We start from the raw sequence: 20,848 nt of genomic DNA, 5'->3' as shown, positions 1-20,848 counted from the left end.
TTAAATCTTTGCCAAGCAACAAGTAGTGTAAAGAAGAGAAATGATCTGGTCCCTGGCAAGTGATGAAGAATTAAAAACAAGACCCAAGTGAACCAATCACAATACAAACAAAACCCTGAACCCAGGGGGTTCATAGTTTGTCACTGGAGTTTAGTATCAGGACTGAAAGAAAATTGAGAAAGTGAGGGCATTCACTTTCTCACTCCTTTCCAGGGAAAGCCTTAAAGTTATTAATCAAATCCCAGAAACCACTTTGGGGAGGAGTTCAAGTTCAAGAAAGGGAAAGTTGAACCAGTTTTTCTTTGAGATGTTTGTCCTGTGACTTCAAGCTGTGGAAGCCAAAGGTCGGGGCTTTCATTACAGAAGTCAAGGCTGGAAGACCAAGAGTTGGGGGTGTGCACATGCTCTTAGCAGCTCACCAATGACACCTGCCACTGCGGGCGACGTGCAAAATTTATCTATGATGTGTAAGAAGAGGAAAGGAAAGCTGCAGGGAGGTGGTCCAATGGTCTTGTAAGTACACACAACCATCAGAAATCCCATGATTATCTTTCCTCCTTAAGAATTCAGAAGTTGACACTTCTTTGGGATTCTGACAGTTCTGAGGACCAGTGAAGTGCACACACTTCTAAGTCTAGTTTTCTTTCTAATTCAAACATTTTCTGGAGGGTCTTCCTTAAGAACTGAGAGTTTTTTCATGACCCATTTCATCTTCTGTCCCAGCGCATGGCTTGGTAGTAGCGTCTCAGATCTGGACTGCACCCACACATGAATGAGTCCCTGGCACGAGGGAGAGAGCCAGGACATCTACAGCAGAGCCAGAGGTCACTCACAGTCCTGAGATACATGGTCCAGTTGGGAGGAAGACCGTGGCAGCATCTGACTTGGGTGAGAAAGGTTCAGGAAGCTCCTTTGTGAGTGCTCTTGAGGTAAGAAGCACTGAGGAGAATTAATCCATAAATAAATAAATGAATAAATAAATAAATAAAACAAGAGGGCTTTTTATAGCTAAGCACCTCTTATCAATAAAAAAAAAAGCTCCTATTGAGTTTCAAAGCCCTCATGCAGTGGTGATTAGTAGGCTCAGAACAACCTGCTGAAAGCAGAACAATCAAGACACGAACTGGAAATGTTCCAACACTGGGTATTCCTGATGACATACAAGTCATCTTAAACGTCCCCGAGGTAGTCTTGTTTTCAAGGAATTACAGAATGGCTCCAAACCCACTTGGAGCTTACTCTTAATCCATTGCACTTTCCCATGCATTCTGTGTCTGCCTTCATGGTGTCATGGACTTGATGCCTTCCATCAGCCCAGGTCTGAGTCCAAGGCAGACAAAAATGGCATGTAATTCCAAAATCTGGCTTGAAGATCCCACTTCGGAGAGGACTTTGCCAAAATGATGCATGTGCTTACCTAGCAGTCATTTTGGGGAAAGCTACAGAATTAAATCAAAGAAATCTGGCATGCAACAAACATGCATGTCTATCTCTTATTGGGCCCACGCCAAAAAGTTCTATCTTTGTTCCTTTCAGTTACAAGAAAGGGCCAAAAGAAATAGCGAGGAATTAGTGTTTTCTAACTGGGAAACACATTTCTGACACTGAGGACAGTATGCACTGTTTATCTAAAGAATGAAAGTGAACAGTTACCTGCACAAGCTGCGTAAGAACAACTTGAGGTTGAAATACTTTAGTGATAAATAAATCTCTCAGGGAAGAAGTGGTGACATTCAACATCCTAGAGAGAACCAGACCTTGGTCAATCCTCTCTTCAGAGCTCCAGGCTGGTATATGAACCACCCTATAAAGGCTGTCTACACCAGCAATGAATCCTTCTTTTGCTCAGGAATGCCTTTCTGGTTCAGCCTTCTCATGGGCTCAAACAGGGATGCCAACAGAGAACTGGGTTAATCAGGGGATATTCAATACCCCAATGGGACTTGGAGACCCCACTTCCATATTACATTCAGCATCAAGAGCCATTGGGTATATTCTGACCTTGATCACATGAAACATGTTTTCTTCCCTTGGACTTAGGTTATTTAAAAGTCTCATTTGGAAAAAAAATGCAATTAAAAGGCCTATAATTTTATCCAATGGCCCTATGAGAAGGGGAAAAAAAATTCCCTCCTCTTCTTATTACACCATCACCGCCCAGGGGCCATCCTAACAGGAAACCCTTCGGAACTCTACCCTGGATCAACAAATTCAACGTTAAGTTAAATAAGAAATTAAATCAGCATTTAGCCAAAGCTCGATTCTCCTGCAGGAGGTCATTCAACTCGATGACGGTTGTGGCAAAGTCCACTAGGTCAACAAAATCAGATGTAATGATGTTGACACCCATGGCACCAGGCTTCTGAGTTTTCACCCAGTCCAGGATGGCAGGAAGATTCCTAAACAGAGGGGACAGAGAGTACAGTTTAGAAGGACTCCAGAAAAACAAACAAAACCTTTCCACTAATGTAACAAAAGTGTGTCAATAAAAGCAAAAGCTCTCAGAAGTTTGTTCATTGAAGTGTCAATCTCTTTCAGGGATGAAATGATCTCTATTCCATCAAAGAATTGTATTTTCAGGATTTATGTGTTGGAATGGAAGATATGATATCAATAAAACATGGAAAAATTAATCAAGGGTTTAATTATTGGTTGGTTCTTTAACTTTTTTAATTTAAAAAATTTCCAGTATATTGCAATGTTGAAAAAAATTTATAATATGTATATTTACCACCCAAATTCTACCATTAACATTTTACTGTATATTTGCTTACCACATATCTATCCATCACTCCATCACTCTATCCATCCATCAGTCCATCCGATATATTAACAAATTTCAACTGAAAACATTTATACACATTTCTTAAATACTTGAGCATGCATACCACTAATGAGGGCTTAATAGATAGTTTCAGATTATTCTTCCTTAGACACAAAGCTTACATTCAATAAAATGTATGAAACTAGTTTAGACAAAATTTTACATATAACTTTTACCCATATCAAGGTAGAGAGCATTACCAATACCCTAGAAAGCTTCTGCATGCCCCTTCCCCAACAGTGTTGCCCCATCCTCCCAGAGGGAAAAATTATATTGATTGTTTTCTGCCACAGATTAAATCTGCCTGTTTTACAACTTTGTGTAAGTCATCCAACAGGTATTCTGTGTGTTTATACATGTTGCAAGCATCAGTAGTATTTATTGTCACTGTGTAGTATTCTGTTGTGCAGACCATACTGCAGCTTGTTTATTCATTTTCCTGTTGATGATAAATGGGTTGTTTCCAGATTGGCTATCATGAATAAAAGTGCTGTGGATAATCTTATGCAAGTCTTTCTTCATGGACATGTATTTTCATTTCTCTTGGATACTTACTAAGGACTGAAATGCATTATTATGGAATAGGTTTACATTTAGTTTTATTAAAAAAATGGGGACCTTTTCTTAAAGAGATTATTCCACTGTACATCTTCACCAACAAAGTATGACTGGTTGCTTCACACTGTTCCCTAAATCTGGGGCTGTCCTTTTCAATTTTAGGCATTCTAAGATTTTTTTAATTTAATTTTTTAATTTCAAACTAAATCTCATTGGAGAGTTGGTCATATACATATTGGCTATTTGAATATCTTCTTTGGGATAACTGGCCAATTCTTTTACCTATTCTTTTTCTTTTAATTTTTGAATTATATAAGTTATTTATATATTCTGGATATTAGTTTCTGATTAATATAATTTTTGAATGTTTTGTCCCAGGCTGTAACTTGCCTACTAATTTTCTCCATGGGCTATTTTGGTGAATTGAATTCCTTAGCTTTGATGGGGCCCAATTTATCAATTTTTTAAATGATTTATTGTGACCTGCTTAAGAAACTTGCCTACTCCCAATTCATAATGATTTTTTCTGTTTTCTTCTGAAAGCTTTATGGTTTTAGTTTTTATGTTTAGATTTAAGCTCCATCCAAGTTAATTTTTATATATGGTGTGAAGTATGGGTCAAAGTTCACTCTTTCCATACAGATATACACTCATTCCAGAAGTATATATGGCTTCTTAATAGACCAAAGCTCACCCACTTTTCTCACAAATATAGTCTGTTGGTGTTACGTTATAAATTATAGACTTTTTAGGTGATAGACAAATGTTTTGCCTGAAACAGATCAGCTTAGTGACATAAACAAATGATGACAATTTAATGTGATACTTTTGATTCGTAGTCAGTGTAAAATCCCATGGCTATGGAAGAGGGAGCAATGAAGAGTACTCACAATCTTACACCATGGTAAAAATAGCTCACTAAATACTTTATAGAGTTTAAGGAAGATACAATTGGACTTATATTTTTGTTAAGGGACTGAAAAATCTTTTTTGCTCTAGGTCAAAATTGAAAATAAGCAAAGTTTATTATTTTAAGGGGATCCTTCCTCTTCTTTGGAAACACTCTCTTTGATTGCCAACTTTCCGTTTCTACTTGGAAGCCACCCTCCCTTTCTTTAGCATAAACCTGACTTCTCGGTCTTCTCCTAGACAACACTATCAAAACCTCAGGACCATTTTGTCCTTCTTTTTCTCTTATTTTGACAACTATTACCAGTCCCAGGTCTCTACAGTAAGTGGATTTTCCAGTTAGCCTTGGGCGGAAATACATCCCATAAATCAAACAGTACTTTTATATTCATAGCCACTTAATAGCTCACCATCACAGGGGTACTTCCAATTTTCTCTGGGGCTTCTGAAAAGTTGATACTTTTAATTTAATTATATATAACTTATTAAATGCTCCAGTCTCTCTCTCTAGACAATGGGGATAATAGTATATATCCCCATGTAATAGTATGTCATGTAGATTTTTTTTTTGGAATTGCATAAAATAATAGATATAAAGTGCTTAGAACCATACCTGGGATATAGTAAGTACAATGGAAGTGTCTGGCATTAGAGAAGGAATCGTAAATGGTAGACTGTAAACTACAGATATTTGGGCACTGGGGTAAGAAATTTTCCTAAAAAGGTTATATCCCACTGCTTAAGTGAAAAATATTGTGTCTTAAGAATGAAGGACTGAAAATAAAGTCTTCCCTTGGAGACGGAAACCAGGAATACACCATGGTCCACATGGTAATACTGAGCAGGATAGTGCTCAGATTTGTTTCAAAGAGCAGGTCGGTATTTCTGAGTAAAGTGCAGGCGCCACCATCTGGTCATTTGGGGAATTAAGAAATTGAAGGTTTGGTGACAACTTCAGCTGACTCTATCCAGAACAGAAACTCAGGGGATCTGCTTGGAACCTGAGTGCAGAAATGAGGAAACGGCATGCACCTGCAGTCTCAGGTGACAAAGAATCCTGTGTCAGCTCGGGTTGCATGTGTCAACCTTCCCCAAGGCAAGGATCACATAAGCAGGATTACAGAGAAAGGGAAATGTAGAACCTAGTATGAAGAGGAGTCACTTTGTTTTCTTAACTCCTGACATTTACCAAGATGTTTAGAAGGCTGATCCAGATATTAGCTGACCTGAGTCCCAGAAGGTACAAAGTCCCATTGTCTGCAGGGCAGAAGGTTAGAAATTTTCCTTTGACATTGAGGCCACCTGAGAGCAAGGCTGGTCCACTGATTTTCTGGGTTTCCTACAGGTGGGGATGGCATGCCTGCTTTGTGCCAGGCACTGTGTTAGACCATTTCATGATAAGACTCTATAATCTTGTGTGGTACTATTAACCACACTTAACTGGTGAGAAAACCACATTTCACAGCCCTCAGGAAAGTGGTCTTAGTAACCTTTTTAAGTAACTCCCATAATAAAATACCACGTGGAACACTGGAAAGGGAAATAGTCCAACAACAAGAAGTTCAGAATCGAGTCATATTATTGACTCTTACCAGCTATTTGGGCCTGGGTCACAAAGCCTCACTGAGTGCCATCTTAATTGGGGAGAATAACATGTTAGGGCCAATGTGCCCTCTCATAAGGTTACTTTAAAATCAAATAAAATCGGGCCTCCCCGGTGGCCCAGTGGTTGAGCACAGTGGTTGAGCGCTGGGTTTCACCCACTGGAGGAGGGTCCTGCATGGCGCGCAGACCTCTCCTGCCACCCGCTGCTCCCCTCAGCAGTGTACTTCGGTCCTTCTGCCTGCTCTGCTCCCTGCTCTGGCTCTGGTGAATTCTCTCACCCTCCTGCGCTTCTGACTGTACCCAGTGCTTGTATAAATAAATAAATAAATCTTTAAAAATAAATAAATAAATAAAATCAAATAAAATCATCTTCAAGAAGGTACTTTATATTCAGAATACAGTGTACCTTGTTTTTAAATATCTCCTACCCCTTATTAGTATAACTTTGCACAGATGTCTGTAAGAATGAGTTTTCATTGGCTTTATATAAATTTACATGTGTATTTATGTTTTCCTGCAAGACTGAAAGTTCCCTGAGGGCAGAGATTACATTATTCATCTCGTATCTCTCGTACCTCCAAGCTCCTTCTAGGTGCTCAATGACTATTGAATGGATAAATAAATAATGTTATCTTACAGATTTACCAAAGGTATGGAGAAAATGGGGTGCACAGAGAAAAATATATTATTTTATTTTTTTTTTTGGTGGGACCCTTGTTGGCAGCCGGGGAAACGAACTGGCGCTGCAGAGGCTGTGGGCAGCCTCGCAGCCCAGCGCTCAACCGCTGCGCCACCAGGGGAGGCCCAAAAATATATTATTTTAAATAAAGAGAAAAAGATCAGGGTTCTGGATCTTTTAATGGTGCATGAATTTGTCTTTTACAAGTTCAGCACCACTAATTCAGTCACGGTTTGTAAAGTCACACAGAAAGGGGTTTTTGGGTTTGTTCATGGCCAATCTCATCAGAAACTCTCATGAAGAAAGAAAAGTTTAGGGGCCTCCCCGGTGGCGCAGCGGTTGAGCGCTGGGTTGCGAAGCTGCCCGCGGCCTCTGTGGCGCCGGTTCGATCCCCGGCTGCTCCCCGGCCACCGGAGGAGGGTCCCGCATGGTGCGCAGACCTCTCCTGCCGCCCGCTGCTCCCCTCAGCAGTGTACTTCGGTCCTTCTGCCTGTTCTGCTCCCCGCTCTGGCTCTGGTGAATTCTCTCACCCTCCCGCGCTTCTGACTGTACCCAGTGCATGTATAAACAGAACAAACAAACAAACAAACAAATAAATAAATAAATAACATGCCTCTATTAAAAAAAAATTAAAAAAAAAAAAAAAAAGAAAGAAAAGTTTAGGTGTTCTTTGCCATTCAAACTACCATCCGAACTCCCATCACCTCAAGTCAGGCTATCCAAAATCAGAACCAACCAGAAAGGGTCACTTTTTTTTTTTAAATGAATCTTTCACTATCTGAACTCTGGTGCTTACCACCTGAGTTTAGAAACCAAAGGGATTTCTTATAAACATCTCTTATTATCCAAACACATGTGCTTTCTCAGTTGGATTGGAAGGCATGCCCTGTTATCTAATTGTATGTGTAACATACCCTTTATGGACATCATGTTTACACACATAGTCATATACACAGACTTGCATGCATCCACTTACATATGTATAAGCCATCCTCTTTCTTAACAACTATCATTTGCTGGTGCTCAGGATAAAGAATCATCACCTGATACAAATTCCTGAAGCTTTCCCTGCTCAATGGGATGGTCAGACTCTGTTTTGCTCTGAAGAAGTACTGAAAATATGACATGGTACCCACAGCATCTTTTATTGCTGTCAGGGCTCTGTTACAATGGAAAGGTGAAAGCCATCCCAAATCCTTAAAGGGCCATCTTCAAATCCCTAGCACCCAGCACAGCAGTCTCCTTTAATGTCTCTTAAATTAGTGAGTACTTGGACTGGCTGTGAGGTCAGGCACAGGAATAACACATGGCTGGGGCCAGAACTTAATAAACTGGTTTTGGTTTAAAGCGCTTTGTCTTTGGATCAAAATGTAGAAAGCACTTATAGGACAATAAATACATTTTAACAAAGTATTGAGAGATTCTTTGGCTATAAGTAATTGTAAGGGCCGGACCGGGCACAGTGCAGGTTTTCTGATCCCATGCAGATCAGGTAAAGGAGTCAGAGTCCTCAGTGGTTTTGCAGGTCTTTTATTTGGGGTTCACCAGGCATATGGCAGGCAGGGGTGCTGGCTGGGGGGCTGGGAGGCCAGCAGGCCTCCCAGCCCCCAGCAAGTCCTCACTCTATCTGGGCTCTCTGGCGTTCGTTCTGCTGCTTCTCGGCTTCGGCTTCTGCTTCGGCTTTTACTGCTGCTCTGCTGCTCTGCTGCTGCTGCTGCTGCTGCTGCTGCTGCTGCTGCTGCTGCTGCTGCTGCTGCTGCTGCTGCTGCTGCTGGCTGGGGCTGCTGGCATCACCCCGTGACGCCGCCCTTAAAAGCACAGTCTTAGCTCAGCTGAATCCCATCTACCTATGCCCACACCCTATTCCAGGTGCCCGCCATCAGGCATGCATTCAGGACAAGGATCCATCATCTATCCTGATGGCGGAAGGGCAGAAAAGCCTGACATTTTCTTTACCCTACAGTAATTCACTCCATTTGCAACACACAGCTTTTTCAAATATAAGGTTTTTTTTGTTTTGCTGTTTCTTAAAATCTTCAAATTACATAGGTTTACTGCTATTTATTCAGAAAGGCGTCACAGTAAATTTTTGTTGTTGTTTGCTTGTTCTGCTTTTTAAAACAAACCTTCTCCACAGGATGGAGGCAAATTCTTACCTATGAACCAGGGTGTTCTTGAGGCCACCAACTAGGCCCCGGGCAATGGTCTTTGCTCTTGGAGTCAGAATCGCTTGAGAGACATGGAAGGAGCCTTGGGGGGCCCGCTCACTCAGAGTGGTCTCCAAGAAGAGGATCAGTTTGCGCACACTTGTGGTGTTTGCCCAGGGGGCTGGAATCTTCTTCCCTGGCCACAGGAAGGGGTATTGCTTGTAGAAGGGACAGTGATAGAAAACAAGAACCTGAAATGTTCAAAACAGAAGAAGAGAAATTCAGGAAAAGGCTGAATTGTAACTCCTTGGTTTTACCTGGAAGAAAGGCAAATATAAACATAAGTGGAAGTTCAAGATTAGTGTTTACAAAAATCAATAAGCAAAGATTAAAGCACGGTTCACGAGATTAATCCTGAGATGTAGGATTTGAGATCGACACATTGAACTCCTTTGGGAGTAGGCCGATTTTGGATGGTGTCCACTGACTGAATGAAACTGCCCGGCCCAAAAGGGAGGGAGGGCGTCCCTGGAGGAGGCGATGTGCCTCTAGGAGGACCTCTCAGGCTGATGGTGATTTGGAAAATAATTAGCAAGCCACATCCACAGCATTAATTAGTTAATGAGAGGCAGCAGAGGGACAGAGAATTGCTATTTTGATTGTCCCAATTCAGAGTCCTACAGGTTAGGTTTTTAGTAGCACCATATATTTTCTCCTCCAGGCACCAGTAATCTCTCTTGAAGGAAGGTCCAGCATATGTGTTTACATTCCCCAGACTGCAATCCTGGGAGAGCTATCCCAACAGCATAATCTCCAGGCATTGGAGGAGGGGGGCTCTGAATGTGGTCTTGTTTCCAGTGTGCATTAGCTCATGACTAAGGTCCCTACCGCCCTGGAACCCTGAGCTAGGAAGCACCAGGCTGGATGCACTGGGTGGGCTGATCATTACTCTTGTTTTTAATGGTTTTGAGTAATGTCTGACTGACTGCTAATGAGGTCTGTGCTAAACACGAGTGTTAATGAGGTTAATCACAGGCGCACAGTAAGCAGATTGCCTGGGAGATTGGGAAGGATTTCCTGCTGGCGGTGTATCTGGAAGGTCGGGGACTGCAAGCTGCCTGTGGAATGGAGACTGTGGGAGAGGCAGGGCTGTGTGATCCTTCAACAGGGTCCACCAGACCATTTCCTGTACCGTCTGGTAGCTGAGAAGCGTGTTAGGGGATCAGGGGACAAGAGGACAGAGCTGTACTTCGCTTTCCCTTGGAAAATGTAAGAAGTACAAATTATACAAAAGGGACATTGCATGCCTTTCCTAAAGAGCCACTTGAGCAATCTGATCCTGGAGTTTATAAGGGAAATTTCTGCTGGTAGTGGGCTGAGCAAACCCACTCATACTCTACAGACTTCTGGGGGCAGTAATTCTTCCCAGGGCTACCTAATTCTTCCGTATTTTTCTGAGATACTCTTCCTTCCAGCTTAGCAATTCATGCTCAATTCTTCTCCTGAAATTCAGGTTTAAAATCTCATTTCCTTTAAGAATTATTTCTTCATCGACCTACTCTTATTCTGATTAGTTCTTCACTGAGACCCCTGGGACATAGATTTATACTACATATTATTATTCACTTGGTTGATTAGAAACCCCCTCTCTTTGTATATGTAGTACATCTAAGAGAGTTTTATCTTGCAACTGTATACTGATTTATTTTGTATTTTACTAGTATTATGTAGTCATCATATTTTCTCATAAAGATACTAAATACTGGTGAACTGCAGATTAAATGGCCTAAAACCCACAGCCACTATGTACATTAATATAGATGTGAGCTGTGAGGTAACTGCATGTTGAATAAATGAAATTTGCCTTCTTGCTATTAAATTGTGGTGTAAAATATTCAGGGGGTTGCATACAAGGAAACTCACTACATAATGAACATTTGAAGTTTACCGGTAAGGCACTGCCCCAGCAGAAGGGAGATGATGAAGACTGAGATGTCTTGGTTTAATTTTTAAGAGATACAACCAGGAAAACATTGGGAAAGGAAAGGGCACAGGGAACTGGCAGAATTCAAATGGGTGACTTGCCCCCTTTATCAGACATTTCATCACAATCTCCTTGATAAGTTTAGGAGTATTTGTGGTTGGAAGATGAAGTAGCTCATACTTAGACATTCATAGAGCATCACTGTGCTGCTGGAAAATCACCTCGAGATCATTATTCCAAGACATGTGTTACTCTTGCAGATTTCTAAGCAAGTTAGTATGCAATTTTTATTATATTTATTTTTCATTGCTGGTTTACAACACTGTATATGATTTAGAGGTATAAATAGTTACCCCTCTTAATATGTATGGTATGTTACCCCATCATCTAGGCAGCCACGATCCTCCACCATAGCTCATTGGGTCCCTCTCTGCTTTGCTCCCCTCTTCCCACACTCTACCTATGATAGTCTCAGTTCTGCAGAATACAGTTTGTGTACAAAATTACAACACTATAACACACATGCTACAAACTTAGTTGTACTTAAATTTAACCTTACCTGAATGACAATATTCAAAAGCCCTCTTATGGCTCTCTGGCCCTTTTTCCCATTCTGCTTATTCTTTGAGAGCCTCTATATTTGGGACTCAAGAATACAGAGAAAGTGTTTTACCAGCATCTTCTAGACACTAATTGTGAAAGTCAACAAAATAATGTGAATAGCCCAGGATAGCAGCAGAAGCCCGCGGAACTCTGGAGAGTCCAACAGCAGGGGACAGAATCCTGCCACTTTCTTGCCACTCGTGAACAACATTCTTGGGCAAGTTGCTTAATCTCTCCATGCCTCAGTTTCCGCATCTTTAAAATGAGCATAATTACAAAATTATTATGTTGTTGAGAGGATTAAATGTGGTGATCCACCTACTGGCATGGAATAAAGACTACGTAAATGTTAGTTGTTACTGCTGCTATTGTCATGCTATTATTTAATATTGCAAGAGAAAGACTGTATGGGAGGAAAGAAATCTCCCCAGGTTAAACCTGTTAGTATCTATGACTCTGAGTCTAAACAGAAATAAACTTAGATTTTGGGGGGAGAGGTGTGATAAATATTTGGTAAAAGATCACTTTGAAGTTTTTAATGAGGAAATATGGCTTACATAAATTTTAATAGCTACTAAGGGTTAACCTAACGCGTTAGTCTCTGTGGAAAGACATTTAGTGTATGTACAGATGTACAAAATAGCCTGGTGTTTCCACTTAAACAGAAGTTGGGAGTCTGCCTTGAAACCTCATGTTCTATTTTCATGCTGTGTGCAATACCTTCTAACAGATTCAAAATTTGAGCACTTTCCCACACAATCTCCTCACTTCCTTTGCTCCCTGTGTTCCAGACTCCTTCCTAGGACCCCATTAAAACCCTGGATCTTCTCACTGGTTCTTCCATCCTAAGCTCTCTTCCCCTTTGACCCAGACTCTGGGAATATGACCTTCTAAAATGTTAACACTCCTGAGATGAAGCACTTCACCTGCCTTTGTCAGTTAATGTTTCACTTGCCAGTCAATACCTTGGTGAGGTATTCACTGAATTGAAGACAGCATTGAATAGTCTACCCCTGAGGGGGAACTAGGAGGTTGAAACCAGACTATATGGGAGGAAAATGGTAAAGCCAAGTGGTACCATTTCACAACTTGGCCTTGGGCTGGTTCTGATCAAGTAATTCAGGATCAGCTTCACGCCAAACAGATCCCCAGGCAAGTTGTAAATATTTAGAGATGTTAATTCTAGTTCACTGCTGCCCAGGGGAGCCCTGGAAGCTAGCCAAGGGCCCAGGAACCAGTAAGCGTATGTTTAATATTCCAAACAATCTATGTTTTTCAGCCTCAGAACCCTGGAGATTGCTGCCCTGCAGCTGGCAATACTGAAAAAGCAGAAGAGTTAAGTTCTTGCCCATGGAAGTGCATCTGTTTTCCCCTACCTGGCACTTGTTCTCCCACAGGCTTTGCAGTGTCATACTCTCCACACTACAGGCTGAGCACAGCTTGTTTCCAAAGGCCTCCTGGATCCGGAGAACCAGGCATTTGTGGTGGGCCTCATCCATAGCGTAGAAGTGGTTAAAATCCAGGAAGACAATCTCTTGAGGGTGCTGTGTAAGAAACAAGTCAATCTCCATCAACCCATCCCAGACTTTTATGCCAAAGAGCCCATGAATGAAGTAGATTTCCTGGTCGCCATCCCCTGGTTTGGAAGACACACGGAGATCAAAGTAGCGAATTCCAGCTTCTAGCTGTTCCCGGAACGTTAGGTTCTGAGTCACAGACCATTTCTTCATTAGCTTCTTTACCAAGGAGATCCTGGCCAGGCGTTTGATAGCTGGGGTTTGGTCAGGTCCCACTGGAGACTTCTCATCTACCCAGTAGCTGAATGAATCATGGGATCCTATACAAAATAAAAAAGGTGAGGAGAGCAGCTGAGATGGGAGTTGGGAAAAAAAATGTCAATTGACAGGAATACAAAACAAAACAAAATTAAGAACCAAATACACACAGAAAATTGTAAATGAATACTGGAAAAAATTGTCAAGCTTTTTGGGAATGAAATAAACATAAAAGTTATGTGGTCTTATTAGCACTTTTATTAAGCCTGGGGTAAAATTATAATTCTCATATATTGTTGGTGTAAGGTCAATTAATAAATGCCTCTTTAGAAAGCTATTTAGCAATATATTTAGAAAGAGGAGTTTTAAAATATTCATACCATTTGATCTAGTAATTTCATTTCAGGATGCTATTCTGAGGAAATGAACTCTCACATTTGGATAAACAAAGCTGCTTGCTGAAGAATTCAGTTGCTTAAGTGTTCCTCATAGAAGAGTTTTTTTATGGTGGCATAGCCACTTTATTCTTGCAGTCATTGAAAGAGAAGTTATGAAAACATTGTGTCTATTTCTATAATGCTGTGACAGATATTCAAATTCTAGGAAGGGTAGAATTAAAAAAAAAACACCAAATTGCCCCTTATTATGCTTTGTGTACACTCTATTCCTACAGTGAAAGTCTGAGTGAGTAGGAATGATGACATGACAGATCCAATACACACTTTGAAGAACTCAGCACAGATTAGTTATATGACCCTCCTCTCTTAAAGAGTAAACCTGCTACTAAATGATCAAATGCATGTCCCATTCCTGTCTTAAAGCACAAGAGGGGGCCTCCCCTGGAGGCACAGCGGTTGAGCTCTGGGCTACCAAGCTGCCCGCAGCCTCCACAGCGCCGGTTCGCGGTGAGGTCCCACATGGTGCGACAGACCTCTCCTGCCGCACCCGCTGCTCCCCTTAGCAGTGTACTTTGTCAAGTTTGCCTGTTCTGTTCCCTGCTGTGGCTCTGGTGAATTCTCTTACCCTCCCATGCTTTTGACTGGACCCAATGCTTGTATAAATAAATAAATAAATCTTAAAAAAAAAAAAAAGCACAAGAGGGTAGGTGTTCTCTCGATGCTGAGATGACATTACTATTATTAAGGTTTAGGTGACCCACAATATGCATATTTCTGACTATACTGAGGCAATATGTCACTGGAAACTAATGGTAAAAACCATCTTTAACATATACCTTTCATTTTGTTACTGGTTTCTACCTAATGTCAGCAATTATTTGATTAGCTCTGTGAATGACTCTGAGGTTGAGGACCCTCAGCTGTGCTTTGTAAGCAAAATCTAGGAAGAAAATACCTTTTTGAGATTATGAACCCTTTTAACCACTACTAAACCAGAATTAAAATTCTTACATTCATTAGTTTGTGGATTCCTATGGCTAGCTGGCTACTAGCTGGCCACTCATGGGCAACTGTGACCTACTTACTATCTATAAATCACAGCAGAGAATTCCTTGACTACCTATGGAGGAGTATAGCTGTATCACAAGGCAGGCCCAGGGATGCCAAGGCCGCTGCAGACCTGATTACGTGACTATCTCCATGGTGGTCTTGGGATAATTCTGCCTGTGATAACATCAAATACTTTGCTGACGCAAATGGCTCTTGACACATGGTCACAATGCCCCCTTCCCTGTCCCTTGTAAAACTTTGTTCCCCATTCCTATCTCACCTTCCGGACTTTATTCCTCATACCATTGTTGATGATCAGCTTTTACTAGCCTGCATGCTTTCAATGAATGGTGCAAGAACTTCTGCTCAAGTACCAGAGTCTTGCCTTGCAAACCAGCCCCATGACTGCTGTGTCCCTTATCCCATTTCCGCAGGAACTAAAGTTCCTGTTGCAACATCAGTTGTCTGTCACCACTAATCCATTTTACTAATCTTAAAGTAGGTATGTCACATAAAGTATATGGAATTTTATTTAAGTCTGATGTTTTGTGTTATTTCCATTTTCTTGAAAAAATATTCGGGGATGGCTCTTCTATTTTATCTTTCACAAATAAAGCAAAAAAGTGTGTCAAATGCTGCTTTATTTTTAGGTAGTTTCTAGCACAGGGAGGATATCACTATTAAGAAAAAGCATACTTATTGCTCCTTAGGCAAAGTGAATTTTGCAAGTGAGAAAATTACTAGTATTTTTCAGGTGGAAATAATTGCCATTACTAATAGAAATATGGGACAAGTCCCCCTGGATTTTCCATATTGGTTGTCTCTGTTAATGAGACTCACTGGACATCCGCTTAATGCTCTCCTTCCTTAGGCTATAGAGAAACAGGAAATCTTTATACTCCTCATTGAGAGATTAATTTTGCATACTTAACATATAGATGGTGATCAGCCAGTTATCTTTTATTTTTAAATTGTATTAGCAGCCCAGCTGTTCAGGATTGAGTGTGCAATATAACACAAGGCATGTATTGAACTTAATTTTTCCCTGGGTATCAGGGAACAGCCATTATCCAAGCATAAAGGAGAGACAAATTCCCTCTGGTATTCTCTTGTTGGTGCTGAGCCCAGTTTTATCTCCAGAGGGAGATGTGCTAACAACCTCCAGTGCTTTACTCTATGTCTGGGAACTGTGTAGCAAAATGATAGCAATGGGACCCAGGGGACCATTTCTGAATACAGAGGGACACACATGGTGCCCAGCACATCCCCCAGAAGAGGGAGGGCTTGCATAGTCCCTGGGAACACAGAGTCTCTATTGATCTCTTTGCTTCCTTTTCCATTTCCTCTTTTCCTTTATGACATCCTGTGCCCAGTATCACTCCCTCCCCCTGCTTGATAGGGAAGGGCAGGACAGTGGAGCAGACTGTGCGTTGAATGTTTTATAACCTTTGTCCTACCTAGGTCTACAGCAGTGAAAGTCAACCAGCTAACCACCATCAATAGTTTTGCCTTTATACTTACATTTTTTTCTCAGGAAGCTTTTGATTCATATAGCGTGAGTGAAGGAACATTCAGCTACTAGTGCATTTAAGTATTTCTTTTCAAAAAGCAGGATAAAGATGTTCTCCCCTCTCTTACAAACAGAATATTTACACATTATGCAATCTGCAAGTAGTACTTATAAAAGGAAATCCCCAAATTTATTACAGACCCCAAATTCATTATCAAAATTTCCTCTTCTATATCCAATGGAAGTTATCTTACTTTAAAACATTTCTTTTAATTGAAGTAACACTGATTTATAACCTTAGAGGGGTTTCAGGTATAAGCATTAAAGTCTGACATTTATATATGAAGACTGTCTATAATAAGGGCTGCCTCCCCCTGCCCTAGATGATACCTCATTCTCTAAGACAATTGTGCACGGGAGCTCCTTAAGTTCTGCTACAGTAAAGGAGATAACAGGTCAGAACCTCATCTTTCTGTGATTTCTGCCATGGGCATATTTTTGTTGGGGTTACCCAGCAGTGCCTATGCATCTTCACTCATCCTCTGAGGCTCCTTTATCTCTGTCTAAAATAGATTCAAGTGCTTCCTTTTATCTTAAGAACAAAACTAGATTTAAGTGCTTCCTTTTATCTTAAGAACACTTTCCCTTACATGTCTTACCCCTTCAAGTGACTGCCCTCTCTTTCTTCCTCACTGTCAAGTTCTTGAAAGCACAGGCCAGTCCTGCTGCTTTTGTTTCCTGTGACCTACACTCCCTTTCCCATCTGAGGCTCTTCCCATCCTTTTATTGCTACTCTTGATCCTTAAGAGCTCCAAATCAATGACTCCAAATGAAAGTTCACTAAGTCAACTATTTTCTGGAGCCTTCCATTCCTTTGTGTGTTAGCCCTACAAAGGTGAGAGATTTTTTCCTCCAAATTTTAGAAATTAATTTTTCTGTAATCTTTTCATTTTAACAATGACATTCTTGTCACTTCCTGTTTCCTTATACAGTCAGTAGACACCACAAAGTTTTCATCTTTGCCTTCTTTTATATACAAAACTCTAGACAATGTATGTGAAAACTTTGTAATCCAAAATGGTGACCTTTAACCATGGATGCCCACCATCCAAGCTATTGAAAAACACCAGTGACCAAGATCCCACCCTATGAGTCAGAATCCCTGTACAGTGGCAATTGAGAATGGAAAATTTGAAAAGCTCCGAGGGGATTCTATAGGGTACCCAAGCTTGACATTCAAGTAAAATTATTCTCTCCTAACAAGTTTTATGACTCTGGGGGATGACCTCCTCAGGTTGAAGAGAGAACATTTTCAGACCTTTAAATAATAATCTGGTGGATACCTTTCTTCATTCTTTTTGTTCCAGGAATGCCTCCTGCCTTTTGACCAGTTGAATAGACATAGCTTATTTGTGGAGAATAAAAATATGCGGAGGACTTGCCTTCCTTATCACACCTTCTAGTAAATAATTAGGTGAGAATATTTAAAGTTAATTAGGACTCTAGATGTATAGTGGATTATACAGTTCAAAATAAAGTTACTGAGGTAGCAAAATCATAAGGAAAGAAATTCGAATGGGAAAAGGTTAGTGAGATGTTTATAGTTTATTTCCTTTGAGACAGCACTAGAGTACAAGATAACCCATGAGATCAAGCGCAAGACAATGTGTTGGCCTGGTGAGGACTAGGGGCAACTAGTTTGTTCTTTATCTGGAACACCCATTGCTGCTTGATTCTTTCAGAGATTTGCTATTTGGGGACTAGGGAATCTCAAATGAGCACACAGCAGTTTTTAGTTAAAACACTTTTATTACCCATTTCTTGCAAATTGAAGTAGTGGCCATTTTTCTGAACTCAATTAGAAATACTTTAAAGCAAGCTTCTTAGGAACTTGGTCTTTAAATAAAACAAAAAAGAAGTTGAACCTCACACCCCAAATGATACATTTCATTAACCAGAATGGCATTTCACCTTACATGGTGACTATACTCCTTGAGGGAATATGAACATACAAGACCACAGGCAAAGAAATTCTGACCTCATCCACTTAAGAAAAACTCTTTCCCCCATTCCCCTTAGGTATTGCTCTGCTTTGGGTGAGCTCCAAGTTGGTTTGCTGAAGCCCACCCTGCTACCCTGTGTTTACTCACACCATTCAACGTGTCAGTAACAGTGTTTCTAGGCTGTCACTCTCAAGGCAAGAAAAAGTGGCCCTTGGGGGGATGAAAAACATTTTACTCTTCTTTATATAAAGCTCTCTCTTTCTCTGTGTGTGTACACACACACACACACACACACACACACAGAGTACTTAAACAGTTACACATTATATTAGTGGTATTAAAATTTTATTATGGGGGTAGGGGATTGCACAAGCTAGAAATGGCCAAAAAGACTCCCTAGTGAGGTAAGTAAAGGACAAAAGGTTGAATATTGCTCTAGACTGAGCTCCCTGGTAGCCAAATGGACACCTGACTTATCTAGGTTGAATTTCTCACCTTGTACCTCGCTTTATCATTAATGGCATAGATCTCACTACCTCCAGCAACAGCTTCTCACTGAACCCATCCATAAGGTGACCCACTACTGGAAGGTTCTGTTTCCACCCCAACCCCCAGAACACTCAACTCAATTTCCTCATTTCAGTTGGAAACCAACTCAATTCCCTCTTTCCAGTTATTTTTAGAAATATCTCCACTAGGCAGCTCCAGGCGCAGTCATTCCTCTCCTATTCAGCCACAAAGAACACAGACTGGCAGTTTATAAGATTTAGCAAGTAGACATTTAGAAAAAGTGAATCCTGAGACCTAATTTGGTAAAGTGCCATAGCTGTGAATAAACCATGGTGAAAACTGCTAGAGGTTGAATATGGGGTCTGGTACCACGCAGTCTAAATTTGGGTCTAAATTTCAGGCTGGATCTATTGCTTGGTAACTATGTGACTGAAATGTTGTGCCTCAGTTTCCTCATTTGTAAAACGGGGATAACACAATGTCAGAATCAGTGGTATGTGTAAAGATTAAATGATTAATTCAGTTGTAAACTTAGAAGAGTCCTTGGTTAACAAAATGAGTTCAAATATACTATTATTATTATTTTGTTATTAAGGCATTTGTGTCATGTATCTGAGTAATAACTGAGAAATAGTACTGGCTTATAAATAATGTTGTGAAGCCTCATTAAATATTTAAATTAAGGGGTCAGCTGTGGCAGTTAGTATTTAGAGGAGATAGGAAAAATGAGTTTAACAGTTTAAGTGACTTATTTTAGATTACACTAGAATTAACATCAAAAGGATGTTTGGATCACAGTATTTTACAGTTTAGGTTGGCACTGAAACTAAAAATATAAATTATCTCTAGACTGCTTCGATATCTCAGTAACTTAGGAATTAATAAATAGTGACTATACAATTTGGAAGTATAAGACAGTTCCAAGAATATTCTTGAACTTTTCATTTTTAACATTCTAGAATTAGATATCCTCAAGTGAGCGCTATTTAAAAATAAAAAAGATAAAAAACCAAATCCAATCTATTGCTAAAAGCATGTCAGATAGCAGATTCTTGGAGAGTGAAAACCTATAATCCATTATTTCAAGTGGAAAAAACAACAATGCTTTTTCTTAAACCATCACAAAACCCTGTCAGTATTCATAAATATCACTAAAACATTCAAATATCCATGTATGCATTCACAAGGAATCTTTCCATAATATAAAGTATTATGGAATACTTTAAACCCCAATATTACTTTCAGAAGTATTTGTGTATTTTCCTAGACATTGGAAAAACACTAATGCATAGTTCTTAGGGACATGAGCCCGGCCAAGTTTGTATTAGTCACCATTTTCAACATACTTAATCATGATTTTTCTTTGCCTGTGGGTTTTTTAGGCCTCTGGGATTCATCTATTTTATTCATCGAGACTTCTCACTTTTTTAGACAATATTTGCAATCATTAGTGTGTTGAGTTGAAAGTTGAACCTACTGGGAAATGCAGTTGTGGAAACATCCTTTCACCTGGGTGAACCTGCAACTTAAGTGCTTTTGTCAGCCCACACATATGAATTCACTAAAATGACATTTTTTCAAGAGGTAGTGAATAAGAAAAATCTTATAGTTGTTATAGCAAATTTTAGAGAGCAAGACTTCATAGTAAGTATAGATGTTTGGAACTAATGTTCTCTCAGTTACCACTGTATTTATGTGTATGCCTATGTGTGGATGCTGACACTAAAGCTGGCTTTTCTAAAATGAAATCCAGATAAAACTCTTACTCAGGGGGAAAAAAACCCATTATATTTTTGGAAGAGCATGTTTGAAGAATTAAAAAAATCTACTACTTCATGGATGTATTTTTATTACTATCAACATAGAGAATTTCTTCTTTTTTTTTTTCCTAAGATTTATTTATTTATTTACACAAGCACTGGGGTATAGTCAGAAGTGTGGGAGGGTGAGAGAATTCACCAGCGCCAGAGCAGAGAGCAGAACAGGCAGACTGACGAAGTACACTGCTGAGGGAAGCAGCAGGTGGCAGGAGAGGTCTGCGCGCCATGTGGGACCCTCACCTGGTGGCAGGGGATCGAACTGGCGCTGCAGAGGCTGCTGGCAGCTTCGCAACCCAGCGCTCAAGTGCTGCACCACCGGGGAGGCCCAACATATTAACTCTAATAGAGTTAATAATCATTCTGCAAAAATTCTTTTAAAGACAATATTTGAAAAGCCATCTAAATATGGAAACCTCAAATTTTGATCAGGACTTCATTATATTATCTCTACCGCAACAAAGATGGTTTGGTCC

The 20,848-nt window shown here is 40.3% G+C and overlaps 1 protein-coding gene across 1 annotated transcript in view; it reads right to left on the bottom strand.

Moving 5' to 3' along the window:
* Positions 1 to 2,239: 2,239 nt before the first annotated feature.
* Positions 2,240 to 20,848, bottom strand: part of PLCXD2 (phosphatidylinositol specific phospholipase C X domain containing 2) — a gene marked incomplete at both ends in the record, with an annotated part of 41,565 nt that continues 22,956 nt past the window's right edge. Inside the window, 3 exons of the mRNA XM_084232332.1 lie at positions 2,240 to 2,399; positions 8,732 to 8,973; positions 12,686 to 13,146. Of these exons, the coding sequence (XP_084088458.1) occupies positions 2,240 to 2,399; positions 8,732 to 8,973; positions 12,686 to 13,146 (863 nt within the window). The remainder of the gene's footprint in view (positions 2,400 to 8,731; positions 8,974 to 12,685; positions 13,147 to 20,848) is intronic.

Source organism: Talpa europaea, assembly GCF_964194135.1.
Source record: "Talpa europaea genome assembly, chromosome: 4".
Classification (NCBI taxonomy): Eukaryota; Metazoa; Chordata; class Mammalia; order Eulipotyphla; family Talpidae; genus Talpa; species Talpa europaea.
Note: the sequence above shows the minus strand (reverse complement) of the source record. Positions and strands in the feature narration are given on the sequence as shown.